Here is an 18725-nt window from a genome sequence, read left to right as displayed (position 1 = left end):
CCTAACCATTCAGGCTCCAGAGCCTACCTTTGTAACCACTAAGCTATCCTGTATTTCTAAGGGAAAAGACTTTCTCAACACCAAAATTTACACCCACAGATTTTCTTCACAGTCTCATTTATAATAGTAAAAACTGGCACAAAACCCTAAATGTACAAAACATGAGAAATGTAATAAGTAAACAATGATATTATTTACAAACTATACAGAGAGATAAATGAATAAAAGATGCATGAACTAATGCACTACTGTTTATTCATACTGCAGAATACTATATATAGGTTAAAGTGAATGAACTAGGTCTACCTGTTTAGGCAAAATAAGCAAGCTGCAAAAAAAACCCCACCCTAATATATATGTATATTATATATAATACATATGTAGATTTATAAAACATTCTACCACGTTTCATGATGTGCTTATATTTACAAAAGGTTAGAAAATATGAGAATGATACCCTGCAAGAATGAGGAAGAAAGAGACAAGCTGTGGCTCAGACCTTAGCTGTATCGAACAGAACTTCTTCAATGAGACAAACAGCACACGACCCAACAGAAAAATCAACAACAGGCTTAAACACGCACTTCACAAGAAAGACTATCCAAACGTCCAACAGATATATAAATAAGGGTAAACTGAAGCAGTCATCAGAGGAACGCACACTAAAAGCACAAGATGGTTCTACTACCGGAATGGGTAAAATGAGAACGAGAGCTCCAAACACAAGCCAAAGAAGACTAAACGGCGCTCTCAGACGCGCCGGGTGGGAGTGCAGCTGCGTGTGCACAGACAGGCTGGCAAACAGCGTGGCGGCCTCCACAGAAGCCAAGCACACGCACATCCCAGGGCTCAGGGCAGCACTCTTCTTACTCGCCAAAAATTAACAACTCACATGTCCATCACCAGCAGGATGGATAAATACTAGTGTATTCACAAAACTGAATACTGTATAACAGCAGGAATGCGCCAACTATAACCACCCGTAGCAGCAGGGCTGAAAGCTCACAACTACAGCCCTGAAATACAGAAGCAAGACACAAAGAGAACAGTCAGCCAGGTTTCATTTACATAAAGTCCAGAATATAAGCAAAAACTAATCTCTGGTCTTAAAGTCAGGTCAGGAGAGTGGTTACCCTTGGGAAACTGTACCTGGTGGGGAGCACAAGAGAAATTTAATTCTGCTGGAATTCTGTTTCCTCATCCTGGTGCTGGTCATACAAGTATACATAAAAATCCAACATAAGCTGTACATTTATTTTTACACTTATCTGAATGGATGTTATACTTCAATGAAATTTACCAACAAAAACTACACATAGAAAAAAACATGAGAAAATAGATAACCTCAAAACAGGGAAAAGCTTTTTATGACACAAAACCCAGAAGCCATAAAAGATTAATAAATTCACCTATTTAAAATTTCTTGAAGTGCATGACAAAACCCACAATAAGCACTGCTGAAAGAAAAACAACTATTAAATAAAATATTTATAATGTCTGTGACAAAGGGCAAGACCTATAAGAAAAAAGCCAATAACCCAAAACAAAAATGGACAAAGGAATAGACAGTTTAGAAAAAAGGAATTCAAGTAACTCAAATGTATGAAAAGATGTTCAGTATCACTCATAATAATAGAAATAAAATGTAAACCTATAATGAAATTCCATTTTTTACCTTTCAGATACAAATGTGATTAATTCCTTCTCAGGAAATAGGCCTGTACACTAAAAACTATGCAAGCTGGTAGGACCTCTCTATATCCAAGACAAATGCACATAAACCATTCAACCCCACAAATCCCCCTCTAGGAAATTATCCTACAGATACTTGCCAGTGTACAAATTAATTATAGATAGTGAATAAAAGAGTGAATGCCAATTAATTGAGAATTGATTAAATAAATTAGAGTACACCATACACTAGAATACTATGCATTTTAGTTTGCTTTTATAAGAATGAAGAACAACTTTATGTACTGACGTAGAAAACATTCCAAGTTAGAACGTAAAGTTTAAAAAGGATAAGTAGAGAACCCTGTATATAAGTATGGCAACCTCTGCATAAAAAAGAACTGAGGGGGACTTCCCTGGTGATGCAGTGGTTAAGAATCCACCTGCCAATGCAGGGGACGTGGGTTTGAGCCCTGGTCCGGGAAGATCCCACATGCTGTGGAGCAACTAAGCCCGTGCGTCACAACTACTGAGCCTGCGTGCCTGGAGCCTGTGCTCTGCAACAAGAGAAGCCACCACAATGAGAAGCCCACGTACCGCAATGAAGAGTAGCCCCCGCTCGCCGCAACTAGAGAAAGTCCGCGTGCAGCAACAAAGACCAAATGCAGACAAAAATCAATTAATTAAATAAATTAAAAAAAAAGAATTGATATACACATTTGCTTATATGTATCTTCAAAAAGATATCTAAGAAGCTAATACTATATTAGATCAAATCTAAAATGCTATCAATTGTGAGATGCACAATTATTTTATGACCCAGTAAGAACAGGTATCTCCCATTAAATTATGACCATATTTTCTTATCACACAGAACTGTATTTTATTCTTCTTGAACGATTCCTTTAGATTTAGATACAAATATCATTTAATCGCATCTGTGCTTACATAAAAAGGAAAATATTTGTAAAATAGATTGTTTTTAGATGCGAAATCTGGCCTCTTCTGAATCATTTTCAACTCATTTGTTGATAACATAATGATCATCTGTGCCATCAAGAGATTTCTTTTTAAAATGCTCTCTTATTGTCTCTGATTTTCTTCCAAGCTGTGTGATAGGGCAATCCTTTGCGTGCATCCCAGTAACATAACTTAAAACTTTCAAAAAACTTGTAACTGTTTCATCTAATTTTCAGGATCTTCTTTTTTTAGGTTCTGCTAAGTAGCACTACTCACACTTCACTGTGCAAACAAATCTTTTTAACATTTCCCCTATTTCCTTTTATTTGTATCCATCTATACGTATATTTCAAATTTATTACTTTGCATGCAGTAAAATTACTTTTTTAAAATTTACTCACAATTCCGTGGGTTTTGAAAATGCACAGGATCAGGCAAGCACCACCAACATCAGGATACAGAATAGTCCTCTCACCGCGCCCCCCCCCCCCAAGTTCCCTGTGCTGCTCCTTTGTAGTGAAGCACCCTCACACCCCCAGTCTCAAAGGATCAGCTATTCTCTATTCCTATAGGTTTGCCTTTCCTACATTGTCACATAAATGGAATCATACAGTCATAATCTCTTGAGTTGGGCTTCTTTTTTTTTAATAAATTTTTATAAATTTATTTATTTCATTTATTTATTTTTGGCTGCGTTGGGTCTTCGTTGCTGCGTGTGGACTTTCTCTAGTTGCGGTGAGCGGGGGCTACTCTTCCTTGTGGTGCACGGGCTTCTCATCGCGGTGGCTTCTCTTGTTCTGGAGCACCGGCTCTAGGCATGCAGGCTTCAACAGCCGTGGCACACAGGCTCAGTAGTTGTGGCTCGCAGGCTCTAGAGCGCAGGCTCAGTAGTTGTGGCGCGTGGGCTTAGTTGCTCCGCAGCATGTGGGGCCTTCCCGAACCAGCGTCCCCTGCATTGGCAGGTGGATTCCTAACCACTGTGCCACCAGGGAAGCCCCAGCGGGAGGATTCTTCACCACTGGGTCCCAAGGGAAGTCCTGAGTCGGGCTTCTTACACTTAGCATAATTCATCTGAGATGCATTCGTATTGTTATGAGTTTATCAATTAGAAACTAGATTTAACTGAAAAAAAGATAATCCTTAGTACAGAAGGCTTTATTAAAGAATATTATTAGGTGGATCTTTTTGATTAATCTTTTTGATCAGGGACTAAGGGAATAAAGCCATTTAAATATAAATTTTTATATATTTGAGATATATTGTCAACCAAGGAACAAGAGAAGTCTTTTATTTAATCTTTAATCTTAAAGACAGAAAACTATAGTTTTAGGACGGTATGACACAAAGCAGGAAATTACTTAATTAATTACACTAAGTTTCTGTTCTATGGCTCTATACAAGATGTGTTCCCCCTTTTAGAGCCTTAAGTGACCACATAACACAGTCACCGTTAAATATGTGACACAATGTAATTCCTACCTGGTCATCATCTTCTACAACCACCAAGGTTAGTTTATTCTTCTTAAAATCCAATCTGGTTATCTTGGGCCTATAACAAACAATATGAGAGTAACAGCCAGATTTCAATAAATGTTCTCTGAATTTAAAAAATTTGTTGTTACTTCAAGCATATTAATCATCTAACTTCTGAATTGAAAGCTGGATAAGAGGGTAAACATAACCTGCACTGCCCAGCAAAAAAGTCTCCAATCTAAAAAACAGTTAAGGTAACAGAAAAAAAATTTTCAAAAGCAGTACCTTTGGCAAAATTTCTGCTGCACATATGTAAGACATAAAAAATGTTAAGGAAAAAAGAAAATGAAAGGTATATCTATATATCATATATATTCATAGGCCCCTAACTACGGTGGAAGAGATTCTCCAAGCCTAATGTCACAGTAGCAGCAGGGGAACTGGATACAGGAAACACTATAAAGCTTTTTAAAAGGCATAAAAAAAAAAATTACTGATCTTCAACTCTATTTTCTATAGCAATTTTGATTAAAGACATCTTTAATTTAAGACATAAAAAATGTTTTAAACTACACTTTATGGCCCACTTTCCAACTCCATCTCCCACCTGTACAAAAATCCTAAGCAACCTACCAAACTTACCTCTGTACTTCTACGAACCGTGAATGTGAAAACATGACTCTCACTCTCACTAATTTTTAAATATAACTTATATAAAATAAAATTGTAAAACAGAACTTGCTTACAAGAGCTGTACTAAAACAATAAGTAAATAAATAAGTATAATAGGAGGGGAGAATCTAGCATTTAAGTGTAGCAAATACTTACACAGCGCCTAGTAAGTGTCAGGTACTCTACTAAGTGTTTCACATGTATTAATTCAATTGATCCTTATGAGGCAGTACAAACGATGCTTTCCTTCTCTCTCCACCTGGAGCGTTCTCTGGCCATGAAGGATGCTCCACCTGCCCAGCGGGCAAGCTGGAAGGCTCAGAGAGCTCGCACTCAAGGACTAGAGAAATACATAACACAGCTTTCCCACCCAAGGGACAATTATAAAGGTGTTACACTCAAGTGTCCCAGGGAATCTCTAGGAGGTACAAAAAAAAATGAAATACTGTCTTCACCTTTTTGAGGGAAACTAATTTTTGCCCTAAAATTCCATTCTCAGCCCAGTTATCAAGAAAGCATGAGAGAAGAATAAACCATTTTAAGGCATCAAAGGATTCAAATAATTTACCTCGTACACCCTTTTCTTAGGCATTACCTGAGGATGTATCAGAAAAACAAAAGGAAAGACAAGAAAATATGGAAGACGACACAGATTCATAACTGAGAAAATGGGAAAACAAAGTCCCAAGATAAAACCTGGAGAGCAGCCTGGAAGAGTCAACAGTTCCAACTGGAAAAGAGTCAGCTCAGGCAACCCTGGAGGATTCGAAAAAACTCAAGAAGACAAAGGCAGGTCATTTAAAGAGATGTGTGGGGCGGATGGGAGCCAAGAGCTCCAGGAAAACAAAGGAAACCGTAATCCCAGTCGTGAGTTCAAGGATTTCAGGGCTGACGAAGAAAAAGACAGGAGCAGGAGACGGCAGCACTGGGCAGCGGGCTCTGCTGAGGGGTCCCTTCACGGCCGCAGACCTTCCGGAGGAGGCGGCCCAGGGCTCCCACTCGGGAGGGGGAGAGGGGAAGGGAGCTCCCAGGAGGGAGGGAGGGGCTGGCGTTCAGCGGCAGGGGGAGGTCTCTGAGCCACAGAGCTCCGAGGAGCAGGGGAGGTCTGGGGTCTCTTACAGCTACAGGGTTTGCTTGTCCACAGCTAGCAGATGTGACGTGCAGTTTGCAGCGAGATATGCAAAACCAGGCGTGCTCCGAATGGCTAAAACTACACTTGCTGGGCTGTATTTAAAGCAACTGAATGTGTAAGAATTTGAGTTTGGTGCTGGCGGGCTTTGAGCTAAGGGTCCTGGCGTGCTACGAAGAAGTAAACAACTGGTATCCAAGAGCCAACTTCAGCCCATGTATATAACCCAGGGTACTACTTAGCTCCACCCCGGTTCTGACAAACACATAATAATATAAACACTATTTCCTGATTTTCAGCTTTTAGACACAGCCAGACAAAACCTGAAGAACTTAATTATGGTTATGAAATCCAAGTAATATCTACCCTTGATGTAAAAGTAACATGAAATATAAGTTAGAAGTATGGATGACAGAAGCTGGGACCCAGGAGGGTAAAAGTATTACTATCTCTTTCACACAAAAGGCGGGGGTGGGGGGGTGGGGGGGAGTAAAAGACCGTGAAACAAAGCACACTCCAAACAGCGACATAACTGCAGGATGGAGGGAGTGGCCATGTGAACACTTAATACACAGAACTAGATGCTCTTTATGTTAAGGCATGTATTTTGACATACCTTGAAACTAACGGAAAATGCAACTAGAAGACTTTTACAAATTGCCTCGGGGAAGCAAGACTACAGACGAACAGGAGGGTGACAGGAGACAGCTGCAGTTCACGCTCAAGCTTTGCCAGAACTACTTCCAAGTTCTGCTTTCTGCACTAACTTCATGTAAGTGTTTCTAGTCATTAAAAAAATGAAACAACAATAATTATCTTCGACATTAACTCTGCTTACCAAAAAAATAAGCCAATTTTGGTCTCTCCTTCAAAAACAAGGACTCCTGTTGGGGTCAGTCCCAAACTGTAGTCATTCCCGTCTCTGGCCTAATTTTAGGGGAGCAACACGTGTTAGCTTTATCTGAATAAAACAGGTTTCACATTTTCACACAACTGTTTAATTTTCTTTTCATATGGAATTATATTAATTACATACAGACTAATATTAATATGAAAGGTGTTTTCAACAATTAAAGCACCCAAAATCACATTCTCAGGAAACTTCATGCATATTAATAGACACTATAGTTTTAAGGTATGTCTTCATTGGAAATACGTAGTGACAACTGCCACGACAAAGAAAGCTTTCCAGGGTCTTCCCAAATTCTAGTCACTATTTAAATCACAGATTTTGAAAAAGAATGCCTTTCTGGGAAAATTTAGCTTCTTAAACTAAAAATAACAAATCACTACATAAGCTGTACTAGACTACAGCTTATCAAAGTCCTCTCAAGCTACAAATTTTTAACTTTACTTCTTAAATTATTTTCATTTTTACAGAGCCTACTCAGCTTACATGATAAAAGATGATATGAATATGAAGTGAAAGAATAAAAAGTGGGTTAAAAACTTTAAAAAAACCACAAAAACCCAACAGCAATAGCTTAAAACCACAGACATACCTTTTTGGAGATTTTGGCTGTTTCTCCTCTCTCTTATAAGGAATTTCTGTGTGAGACTCCCATCATTCAGTATTTACCCTCAATCTTCATAACCACTCATCCAAAGCACCCGGTGGGAGCCCCTGCAAACTCCACATCCCCCTCACACTGAAAGAGTCCATAATCACCTTGAGTCTTGAAGGAATAACGCTTTTAAAAAGTATCACAACACAGTGCTTACCTTGACCACATGCATATCAACCCCATACATTTCTAGCCACTTGGCTTTATTCAGATAATTGGTTTCAGCTTGTGCTGGTGTCTGACCTCTGAAATTTAAAAAACAAAAAATTTTAAGATGATTACAAATACACAATGAATTCTATACCAAGTAGAGAAACAGAAGAAAACAAACACGAAGTCGCTGTTGTGGTGCTGTGACAGTACCTGCATTCCTTCCATTTCTCAAAAACAGCCAGCTCCATCTCTTCCGTCTGAACGGGCACAAACCTGAACTCAGACACAACATCAGGACTGTGCTCGGCAAGGTCACAGTCACCAAGTTCAGCTACAAACGTAAGTTTCACAGTTATGTTTTGTTAATAAGTTTGCTTCCTGCTGAATCCTTCTTCAAGACCCATTTTATTAATAAAAACTGCTAAGATTAGATTCTTTCTTAAACTACAAGGCATTCATAACACCCAGACCATTCCCAAAAATGAATCTAGCTTTGACTTAAGACTTACCTGTCTGTACGCACAAATCAATCATTTGTGGTTGGTAGTGTATTTTCAATTAAATGTCTTTCTCTTAATTTATTCATATGTTATAATGCTTAGCTTTTGAAAACCTCTTTTAGACTTCCATAGAGAAATATCTTTTGATCGTATATTGAATAAACAAAAATATTTATTAGCAATCCTTAAAAGACAATTAGCTGGCATCTGTTAAGAAGCTAATATGCACAGAACATGACATCAAATATCACTGTAAGAAATAATCACTATCCTTCCTGGAACTTTAAATTATTAATCCCAAAGAAATAACAAAAAAAAGTTACTAAAAAATATTTTGTGAAGGCAGTAGGAAAAGAACTGGACGATGAACAGACATTTATGTACCCATCTGTGGTTACCTCTGAACTGGGTTTGGGGAAGGAGGGGAAACAATGATTCGAATATTCTATTCTTTAGAAATATTTCCTTTAAAAAAATATTTTACTCAAATTAAAATATTTCCATTTTGATAAAAAATTTGGCCGTGGAAAGAAAAAGTACATGAGAACTACTTTGATCATAAAAATGGTAATAACTTGTTGTTTACTGAGCATCTAATTTACACACTAGACATATTACAGATGTACTGTCATTTAACTTCACAACCTTGGAAAATATTCTCACTCCTACTTCACTGCTGAAGAAAATGCTCTTCTGTCTGGATCACAAGTTCTTTAAGAAGCCCCAAACCAAATCTGCTACATAATGTTGTTCAGGATATATACTAAAATGGTAAAGAAAAACTGAACTTGAGAGTGTGAGAAAAGTGATAAAGATTATTCTGATAAAATAGAAAATCATAAATGAGAAGCGAGGAGCTCACTCTATGAAGACGGGAGGAGCACTCAAGGACCTAAACAATTAGTAGGACTTGGTAAACTATTCGACACGGGACAATGAGATGCATGAGACATAGTCTGAAGTTTGGAGGAATCATAAAAATAACGGTGCCACACCCACTCTGTGGCCACATGGTGTCAGATGGGTATGAGCAGCTCTGCTCCGAAGCCCTGGAGGCTGCCCGTGTTTGTGCCAACGAGGACAAGATGAAAAGCCGGGGCAAAGATGCTGTTCACATCCGAGCGCAGCCCCACCCTTCCCACGTCATCCGCACCAACAAGATGCTGTCCTGTGCTGGAGCTGATGGGCTCCAGACAGGTATGCAAGGGGCCTCTGGAAAGCCCAGGGCACACACTGGCCAAGTCACAATGTCATCCGCACCAAGCTGCAGAACAAGCAGCATGTGATTGAGGCCCTCCGCAGGGCCAAGTTCAAGTTCCCTGGCCGCCAGAAGATCCTCATCTCCAAGAAGTGGGGACTGACGAAGTTTAACGCGGATGAATTTGAAAGCACAGTGGCAGAGACGCAGCTCACGCCGGATGGCTGTGGGGTCAAGTACACCCCTAACCGTGACCCCTGGACACACAGCGGGCCCTGCACTCGTGACAGCCTTGGCGCCGTCCTTCCTTACGTGTGCCCACCAATACATCCTACTTTCTTGTCAAACAAAAAAAGGTGCCATGGATGCAAGAGAAAAGTAGGAAAGATTTTATTCAGGGAAAAAATATGATAGGTAGGGTTAAGAGATAATATTACACTGCCACATGCATGAATCAGACAATGAGTATTTAGTGAGCATTACTTTGAATGAGTGTTTTGTTAAATACACAAAAATGTATAAAAATCATATTTTCAAGAAGTGTATACTTTGGCAGTCAACGAAACTTACAAAACGAGACACAGAGTATAAGAAGCAGTAAGTGGTGGAACACAGATGCTGAAAATGACAGCTTTTCTGTAGATCTGAGAGTTTCAGAATTAACAACCTCACACAGCAATTAATAAAACAAAAAATGTGCTTTCAAGAAAAGATGCATGCAATTATACAGCGTGATCATTACAGTGCTAGAGGCACAGCACTTCCAAACTAGTATCTATTTGACTTTCTAGCAGATGAGAAAACAAGTTTTAGTTTGTAGACAGACTACAATTTACACTATGGGCAAATTTTTGAGGTACAGAAATTTCCTTCAGTCACCAATCCCTCTATCGACAGAAAAATATTCTTTCTAAAATAGGAGAAGCACAAAATAAGCAAAATAATAGGTTTACCATAAAACATGAAAATTTAGTCTCATTATTATCCACACAATGGAAAATAAATACTGCTGATCTTAGAGAGATTGGGGATAATATGGAATCACCCAAAAAAAGTATAAAATTATTAATGTCTTAATAATCATTAAATATTGCTTTTATTCTAATAAATACGGATACTCCAGTCAGAATATTTCTTTCCATTTTCTGAACAAGGACTGAAGATTATTATTTTCCCAAAAAGTCAATTTTTCAGAAGAGAATACAAGTTCAACAAATATTTGATCAGTGTGACAAGGTACAAAAGGGTAAGTTTTTCATTAATCTCACTGACTGGAAAACACTTTTTAAAAAATTCTTAAAATAACCATCAGGAACTTTTAAATACATGCTAAGTATTTCTTTCATGGATTTATTTTTAGGAATAAGACTAAAGAAAGCAAACCAGGTGGTACAGCAACAATTTGCTCATATATCCCTGCATTCTTTTTAAAGGAAAGAAATTAGCTGAGCATCCAACTAAAACAGTTATCGAATTCTCAAGTAGACCGCAGTTTCTGTTTGAAAACACTATTAGATGGAGAGGGAGCAAGTAAAGACAAAGGGAAGGAAAAGAAGGCAGTATTCTAAAAGGAGGGAAAGGCAGAGCTGGGTCCCGATACATGTTTACACAAACCGCGGTGGTTCTTTTCTCACACATCACTTTGAATATTTTGAAATTCCTCAAATGCACACAAAGAAGAATTATGCTTCACTCTTAACAGCCAACATAAAAAACTGCTTACCCTGCAAGTTATAAGCTGCCAACTGAACCGCTGTATCAAAGGGACACTCCAATCTGAGAGCAGAACACAAATGTGTTAAACACGCCAATGTCACAACCTTCGTTTTAGGATAAATGGAAATAAGACATACTTTGACCATTTCTTTTTCATAATTAACTAAGAACTTATTTTTCTACTACTCAAGAAAATGTGGTTTACCTTAAACTAATACTCACTTTCCACTGAGAATATCTTGTTTTAACTGAAGAACAAATAAGTACCTAAGAAAAATAAAAGGCACAAATTTAACTAAACAGAACAATCTACCATGAAAAATAATCCTGCCCTTCTAATCTGAGAAGAAACATTCTTAATTACAAAACTTTACCCACAATAAAGTCTGTAAAGGAAAAAAGAACATGAAACAAGGGGCACTCAGTGTCAGGAGGATGGGCCAGAGTACAGGGTAGCCCCTCAAAAGAAAAGGTTTAAAGCAAATTACTGGGAATGAGCTCTGTGATCTGCTTCACCTTCACTGTGACGACACAGCCACCTCATACGTAAAGCAATACGGCAATGTACGCATGGGTAACAGCTCTAATCTTATCCACTAGCAGAGTGTTCAAGAGGAATCCCTTCTAAAGGGACTCAGCAATTCAATTTTTTACTTAATAAAAATAGTATGTGTGCATGAGTCATAGATATGCAATATAGAGTCCATGAATAAATACTGAGGCAAGACAAAATAAAAATAAATGTTTGTAACTTACTTAAAGTTACTGAAAACTATTCAAGCAAAATCAGGATTCAACATTTTTCATTAATCAATGGCATTTCAATAAAGAAAGTCAGGAGCCAACTTGAAACAACTCTCAGTGGCCGAAAATAGATCATTTTGAACATCAATAGACACAATATGATAATGTATTGAAGCACATCAGTCCTATTTAAAATTCATGAGTTGATAACAATACTTAAAAACAGAACTCACTGGTTACCTTTGCACGATGCTAGAGAACCAACTGTTTTGAAAACTGGTAAATAAAGGAAAACATTCTACACTTAAAAAAATACTGCCCCAAAATGAAATTATCTTGTCTGGTATCTTGTTACCAGGGGCAAAGTATCCATTTCACTAGCTGTCTGTACACTGGAAGGAACTGTAAAGGCAACCTCCCGACATCTTTAGCCAGCCTGACCAAAACTTTATGCTTGCACACAGCTCCACACATTGGGCTTACCGGGTTCGTTCTTCACGAAGATTATTTGGTTCTGAGGAATAAAACTTAACTCGAAGATGCAGACAATAGGGTGAACCAACTGCCATTAAAAGAAAAAAAACGGAGGGTAACTTTTTCAATATAGCTCTATAAATAAGTAAGAATTTTCAGTCAGTAAATTTGTCAAAAATCTACTGAAGTGGACAGAAGGTAACAGATTATTGTGGCAATAATTCAGGTTCCACTGTGGGCTCGATGAAGCCTAACACAATCAACACACGTTGTAAATGTACCAACCATCATGTAGCAGCGTCACATCATATCTGGCCTCCCAGGAACAGACAGCTCCAGATTAAGTCTAATAGTTCAGGGCCAAATACGCTGAATGAAAAAGTCTTGACTATGCACTATGACAGCCCTAAAAACCTGCCGAGCTCTGTTTCTCGAGAGCAAGGAGGGACGCCCGTTATTAACTGCACGTGGCAAATCAGCCCACATCCTTTCCAATCCACTTCACCAACCTCTACATTCTCAGAGGTCCCATTACTCTGTAGAAAGAGTTGAGGTGCCCTAAAAATCTCTGTTACTACAGAAAACATGATGGATTATGGATCGGACACTGGTATTTTCCCCTGACTATCGCTAGGAACAATACTAACATTCTATGTGAATGACTTATTTTCATTATTCTTAATTAAAAAAAAAAAAAAGTTACAGCCTTAAATTCTCAAAATATTTTCTAGAGCAGGGCAGACACCAAACAGAAAAATTCCAATATAAGTAATTACTAAAGAAAAGTTAGGCATCTCATGGGAACTCACATCTCATTTCCAAACTGCAAGCCTTTCTCCTGGAAACAAACTGTAAGGCACTTGAATCTAGATTACCATCAACCCTATATAATTTACCGGGTGGGTCAGTATATTGGATTGAAATTATTTTTAGAAAGTGGAGATCCTAAGAAACTCATTGGAAACATGATTTCTTATGTCCCTACTATGAGAAATCAGTTTCTAATATACAAGTATATATAATTCGATTTCCAATTTTTTTCACAATTTTTTCAACACTTACTTTTTACTTGCTTTTTGATGCTTTTTGTACCATCCAACCAATGCTGAAAACAAAAACAAAAAGTTAGCTCTTAAGCGGATAAGAGAACTTAACATTTTAATTACGAAAAGTTAATTTTCATCATGCTTTTGCTGATGAACGATACGGAAATATTTCACAAGAGAAAAACAAATGTGAGCCTGAAAATTGGAGAGCAGGGGAGTGTTAATCTAGCCAGAATCCACAGCAAGCTTATGACACATATGAACAACAACAACAAAAAACCCTAAAACCAGATATATATGACTTCTTAAACCATTTCCTCTGCTCTCTTAGTAACAAGGATGATATTCTAAATTTTGCCCTCAGTTTTTCTCACTGTCCCCCAAAAGATGACTCTTTCAAAACTGATAAAATTAGAAGAAAAGTATCCTCATATTCTAGTACTTGGTTCATTCTTGTAATAAAAATGTGAGATTTATTAACAGATCATAACCACAAATTAGGTGAAATAACAATGTCACTTATGTTTTACAAAATAGGTACTACTCAGAGTAGTAGTCTCTGAAAGAGCTTACACAATAAAATTAGATCTTTCTCATAACTAAGGCCTTATCTATTAAATAAGCAGTCTTTGCTCCTTTGCTTTACAAATAAAAAAAGGTAACATTGTGATTAGCAGACTTCTGGTTTCAACAGTAACAGCCTTTTCTGACTTCTGTAACCTCTTCACTCTGAAATGCCCAAAACACAAACAGACCTAAGAACCGATTCCAGAGACCTGCACGGATGAACCACTCCCAGCTCACTCCTCACTATTAATCCTTTACACCAAGTCCTAACAGGGACAGGACGCACTCATCCCACTAAGATACACATGACTGTGTTCTCTCCAGCATGCTTACAATTCCAAGCACCCTAAGCCAAAGGAGGGCTCTTGTGCTACAGCTCACAGAGCTAAGGAATCCAGTCTCAGAAACCCAGACAGGCAAAGAGTGGGTAAACAAGGCTGCATTGTTAACAGACTTGTAACCATTTGCTTTTCTTGCCAGTTATTTGCCTAGCCTCTTCTCTCCACTCTCTGCCAAGATCCAAAAGCGAAATTCACAGAACTACCAGTGTGCCAGCAAAGTACCTCTGCATGTCGACACAAGATGGTCAGTAAACATTTCCAAAGGCAATTAAATACAGTGCAGTATCCCCTCTGGATTCCAAGTGTGCAGGCTACTTAGTCAGCCATCTCTCATCTTTCAATAAATGCAGTCGGACATCCACTTTTAAGCATATTTTAATCTGGCAACTGTTCAGTTTTACACATCTTTCCATTAATACAATGCTTGGTCAGCCACTAGGCAGAACATAATTCAATCTATCAGCTGAAAAGAGTTCAACTAGGACAGTGAAAAGTTCACCCATCATGGCCAAGCCCAGGAATCTACTATACAAAAACCCCAGACTTAGTTGTGCAAAATACCTACTACAGCCTAATGCCAATCACACACCAGGTATGAGATAAATTTTGCTTATATGCCCTAGATTGTTTTCTCCCCACAACCATGGATCTGGGAGTTGCCGTATGTTCAGGCTTCATCTATTATACTGCAGTGAACTCGGAAGTGAATGCTGGTCACCCAGGCATCTCATGCAGCCACAGTTAGGGAGACTCTCATTCACCATAATGAACACAAATGAGCACACACCTTCCGAGAGGCAATCTGACTATGCCCTCAAAATAACTATGTGCCTTTGACTCAGCAGTTCTGCATCTAGAAACCATTATGGATGATTTAACCCACAAGGAATCATATCAGAGAAAAGAAAGAAATCTGTATATCCACCAGCAATAGTGAACTGGTTAAAGTATTTCAACATTACAGAACTGTGCAACGATGAAAAAGAATGAAAGCAAAAGTAGTTAAGAATCTGGAAAATTATTTATAGTATACTGTTAAAATTGATTTTTGTTTTTTGGGGTTTTTCTTTCTTATTTTTAAAATTTTTTGGGTGCATTGGGTCTTTGTTGCTGCGCACAGTCTTTCTCTAGTTGCGGCGAGCGGAGGCTCCTCTTCATTGTGGTGCGTGGGCTTCTCACTGCAGTGGCTTCTCTTGTGGTGGAGCATGGGCTCTAGGTGCACGGGCTTCAGTAGTTGTGGCGCGCGTGCTCAGGAGTTGTGGCTCGTCGGCTTAGTTGCTCCACAGCATGTGGGATCTTCCCAGACCAGGGCTCGAAACTGTGTCCCCTTCACTGGCAGGTGGATTCTTAACCACTGCGCCACCAGGGAAGTCCCATTAAAATTGTTAAAGGCAAATTACAACACATTGTAAATTGTTTTGTCAAAATGTACAAATTTGTACATTTTGATCCTTGAACAAGGGGCTGAACTTTGCAGGTCCACTGATATGTGGATTTTTTTTTTAATTAATTTATTTATTTTATTATTTATGGCTGTGCTGGGTCTTCGTTTCTGTGTGAGGGCTTTCTCTAGTTGCGGCGAGCGGGGGCCACTCTTCATCGCGGTGCACGGGCCTCTCACTATCGCGGCCTCTCTTGTTGCGGAGCACAGGCTCCAGACGCGCAGGCTCAGTAATTGTGGCTCACGGGCCTAGTTGCTCCGCGGCACGTGGGATCCTCCCAGACCACGGCTCAAACCCGTGTCCTCTGCACTGGCAGGCAGACCCTCAACCACTGCGCCACCAGGGAAGCCCCGATATGTGGATTTTTTTCACTAAAACATGCACTACAGCACCACACAATCCTCAGTTGGTTGAATTCACAGATGCAGAACCTCGGATATAGAAGGCCAACTATAGAAGTTACACGCTGATTTTCAACTGCACCCCTAACCCCACACTGGTCATGGGTCCACTGTAGATATAAACATGCCTTTTGGGCTTCCCTGGTGGCGCAGTGGTTAAGAATCTGCCTGCCAATGCAGGGAACACGGGTTCGAGCCCTGGCCCGGGAAGATCCCACATGCCACAGAGCAACTAAGCCCGTGCGCCATAACTACTGAGCCCGCGTGCTACAACTACTGAGCCCAGGCGCCTAGAGCCCGTGCTCCATAACAAGAGAAGCCATCACAATGAGAAGCCTGCGCACCGCACCAAAGAGTAGCGCCCTCTCGCCGCAACTAGAGAAAGCACAGCAATGAAGACCCAACACAGCCAAAAATTAATTAATTAATTAATTTTTAAAAATGCCTTTTCTTTCGGACTGAGGCAATCTATAACAAAGCAGTAAGAGATGGTACAGCTAGGTGGCTGAGACTGCTGGTGATCATTTTTCTTTGTGTTTTCCTATATTTTCAACTTAGTCTACAACAAGCACACACTTACTTAAAACAATAATCATGGACCCCCTTATTTTAATATTTCATATGAGTAATATATTCATGTGGCTTAATCTTTTGGTAATATTAAAAGGTATATGGTCAACAGTCCCTCCAACCCCTGCAATACCAACTTCTATCATCATATGCACCACTCCCCACCCACCAAGATATTTACTGGTTTCTGATTCCTTCCAGAGTTTCTTCAAACACAGAAAAAAGGAAAAAAAAAATTGTGTGTGTTGGTAAAGAGTAAAGAAATTAACAATGGGCTGAAAATCAACAGGCTAAATATAAACTTTGACAGAATAAATTTAAGGGATATTGAGAAGGAAACATTAATATAAGATAGACCAATACTATTTCAAGAACAACTCAGTCTTTCTTAGACAGTTGTAACAAATTTCTTCCAGTTTAAGAACATTTAGGGCCAGTCTCATAAATGGACCTTTAATCTCTAATTTGTGCCCTAATATTCTAAGAAGCACATTAAACATACAATCATCCTGGTGAGACAAAGGATCAGAGTTTTCTTCCAAGTAGGCATTTTAGTCTCTTTTCTACCTGCATGTAATAGCTTCTACACTCTGCACTCCCTTAAGACAACCCAAAACACGGATAAAGCATCAAACACATTTTAAAGTAAAATTTAGGAGCTGGGGGAATTCCTGGTGACGTTCTGGGAAAGGTCTGAGTTCATGTTTGCATATCCTCTAGTCTGTTTTCTTTCATCTCCTCCACATTCCAAGCCCAGGGACTGGAAAATTCAGAGCTCAGAGACAGGCACTGATAGTATTTTCCTTGAATCTTTAGGAGTTGAGTTTAAATTACAGCAGAAGATAAAAGTGAGAGCATGCAGACATAGACTCCTGGATGCACAGTGTGGAACTAATATGGCTCTCTTTCCTCATGGACATTAAAAAGGAAACAAACTCTCTTCTAATTTCCTAAAGTTTGGTTGATAAACTTAGAATTCAAAGGATATGGGAAGCTACATTTCTTTCCATCCTATTGAGCTAGGCATGAAAGAACACTTACTCGTGTGTCTTAAAATATACATAATAATCACAAACATAACAACAGGCATTACTAAACCAAACAAAGAATCACCTAGGGAGCTTCCAGAACACGAATAAATCCACACCCTTACCCAGGCCCGATAGCCAGTCTGCAAACAGCTCTTCAAATGAATGATTCCTGACTTCTAACGCCCACATGACTCCACTGCTTCTGCTCAAGGAGCAAAGAGCTTACGGCACACAAACGTTAACCATCTTTCCAAACAACTGCCTCTGCAAAAAATGTTTCTCCTGTGAGTAGTAAAGGCTCATGCTCTGCATTAAGGGATTATTTTAAAGCAAATTTTAACACTTTAAACAATTAACAAATGTTAAAAATCAATGAATGCCATGAAAACAGAAGATCAATCTAACTGAAAACACTTCAATTTACTCTGGATTCCATTATAAATTCTACTTGGGTGATTACTTTTTTGGCATTAAAAGTCTGTGTTATAAGGCATTCCAAATGAAGCCTTAGATGAGCCATTAAAACATATTTTCCACTGTATCTTTCTGTGTATTATTAGTATGCCTTCTTAGGACTCTTAAAAGTCAAATTTATAATGGAAATGTAGATGAGTTAGGTAGGTTATACATTCACTCTCTGGAAATACAGCACATAATCTATTTCGGAAATACACTTTTTTGAAAAAAAAATATATGTGCAAATATATGGGCCTGTGTGTTTGTCAAAATATAGAATACATACATATGTATATTTAACATATAGGTTATTTCTATATATTTTTCACTCCCCACTACTTTATCGATCCTATTGTTTGTGTTAAGTTCTCAGTAACAATCCTATCCAAATCAGCTGCCAATAGTGATCATTTCACCTCCTCCTTTCCAACGTTTATAACTCCTATAACTGCATTTGTTGTTATTTCTGTTATGAAATTTAATAGCAGTGGTAATAAGGGGCATCTCTGTCTCCTGCCTGTCTTTAGTAGGAATGCTTCTGTTTGTTTGTTTCTCTATTAATGTAAAGTTGTTTGTTGTACTTTAATCATCAAAAATCTGTACAGAAGGAGAGCAA

At 38.7% G+C, this 18725-nt stretch overlaps 1 protein-coding gene and 1 pseudogene across 6 annotated transcripts in view; one reads left to right on the top strand and one right to left on the bottom strand.

The window, feature by feature from the left end:
- EPB41L5 (erythrocyte membrane protein band 4.1 like 5) overlaps window positions 1–18725 on the bottom strand; it is a 135108-nt gene that overhangs the window by 81617 nt on the left and 34766 nt on the right. For all 5 annotated transcript variants that reach the window (XM_082464736.1, XM_082464738.1, XM_082464739.1 and 2 more), the window contains exons 4-11: window positions 13318–13360; window positions 12265–12343; window positions 11260–11304; window positions 11045–11097; window positions 7834–7954; window positions 7628–7715; window positions 6744–6832; window positions 4111–4180 (exon numbers count right to left, since the gene is read on the bottom strand). In XM_082464736.1, the coding sequence (XP_082320862.1) occupies window positions 4111–4180; window positions 6744–6832; window positions 7628–7715; window positions 7834–7954; window positions 11045–11097; window positions 11260–11304; window positions 12265–12343; window positions 13318–13360 (588 nt within the window). The remainder of the gene's footprint in view (window positions 1–4110; window positions 4181–6743; window positions 6833–7627; window positions 7716–7833; window positions 7955–11044; window positions 11098–11259; window positions 11305–12264; window positions 12344–13317; window positions 13361–18725) is intronic.
- Window positions 9013–9823, top strand: LOC309662281 (large ribosomal subunit protein uL16 pseudogene; annotated as a pseudogene). Its single transcript has one exon. The product of its transcript is annotated as a large ribosomal subunit protein uL16 pseudogene (transcript).

Source organism: Balaenoptera physalus (assembly GCF_965194825.1).
Source record: "Balaenoptera physalus genome assembly, chromosome: 6".
NCBI lineage: Eukaryota > Metazoa > Chordata > Mammalia > Artiodactyla > Balaenopteridae > Balaenoptera > Balaenoptera physalus.
The sequence above is the reverse complement of the archived record's forward strand: the minus strand, read 5'-3'. Positions and strand labels throughout refer to the sequence as shown.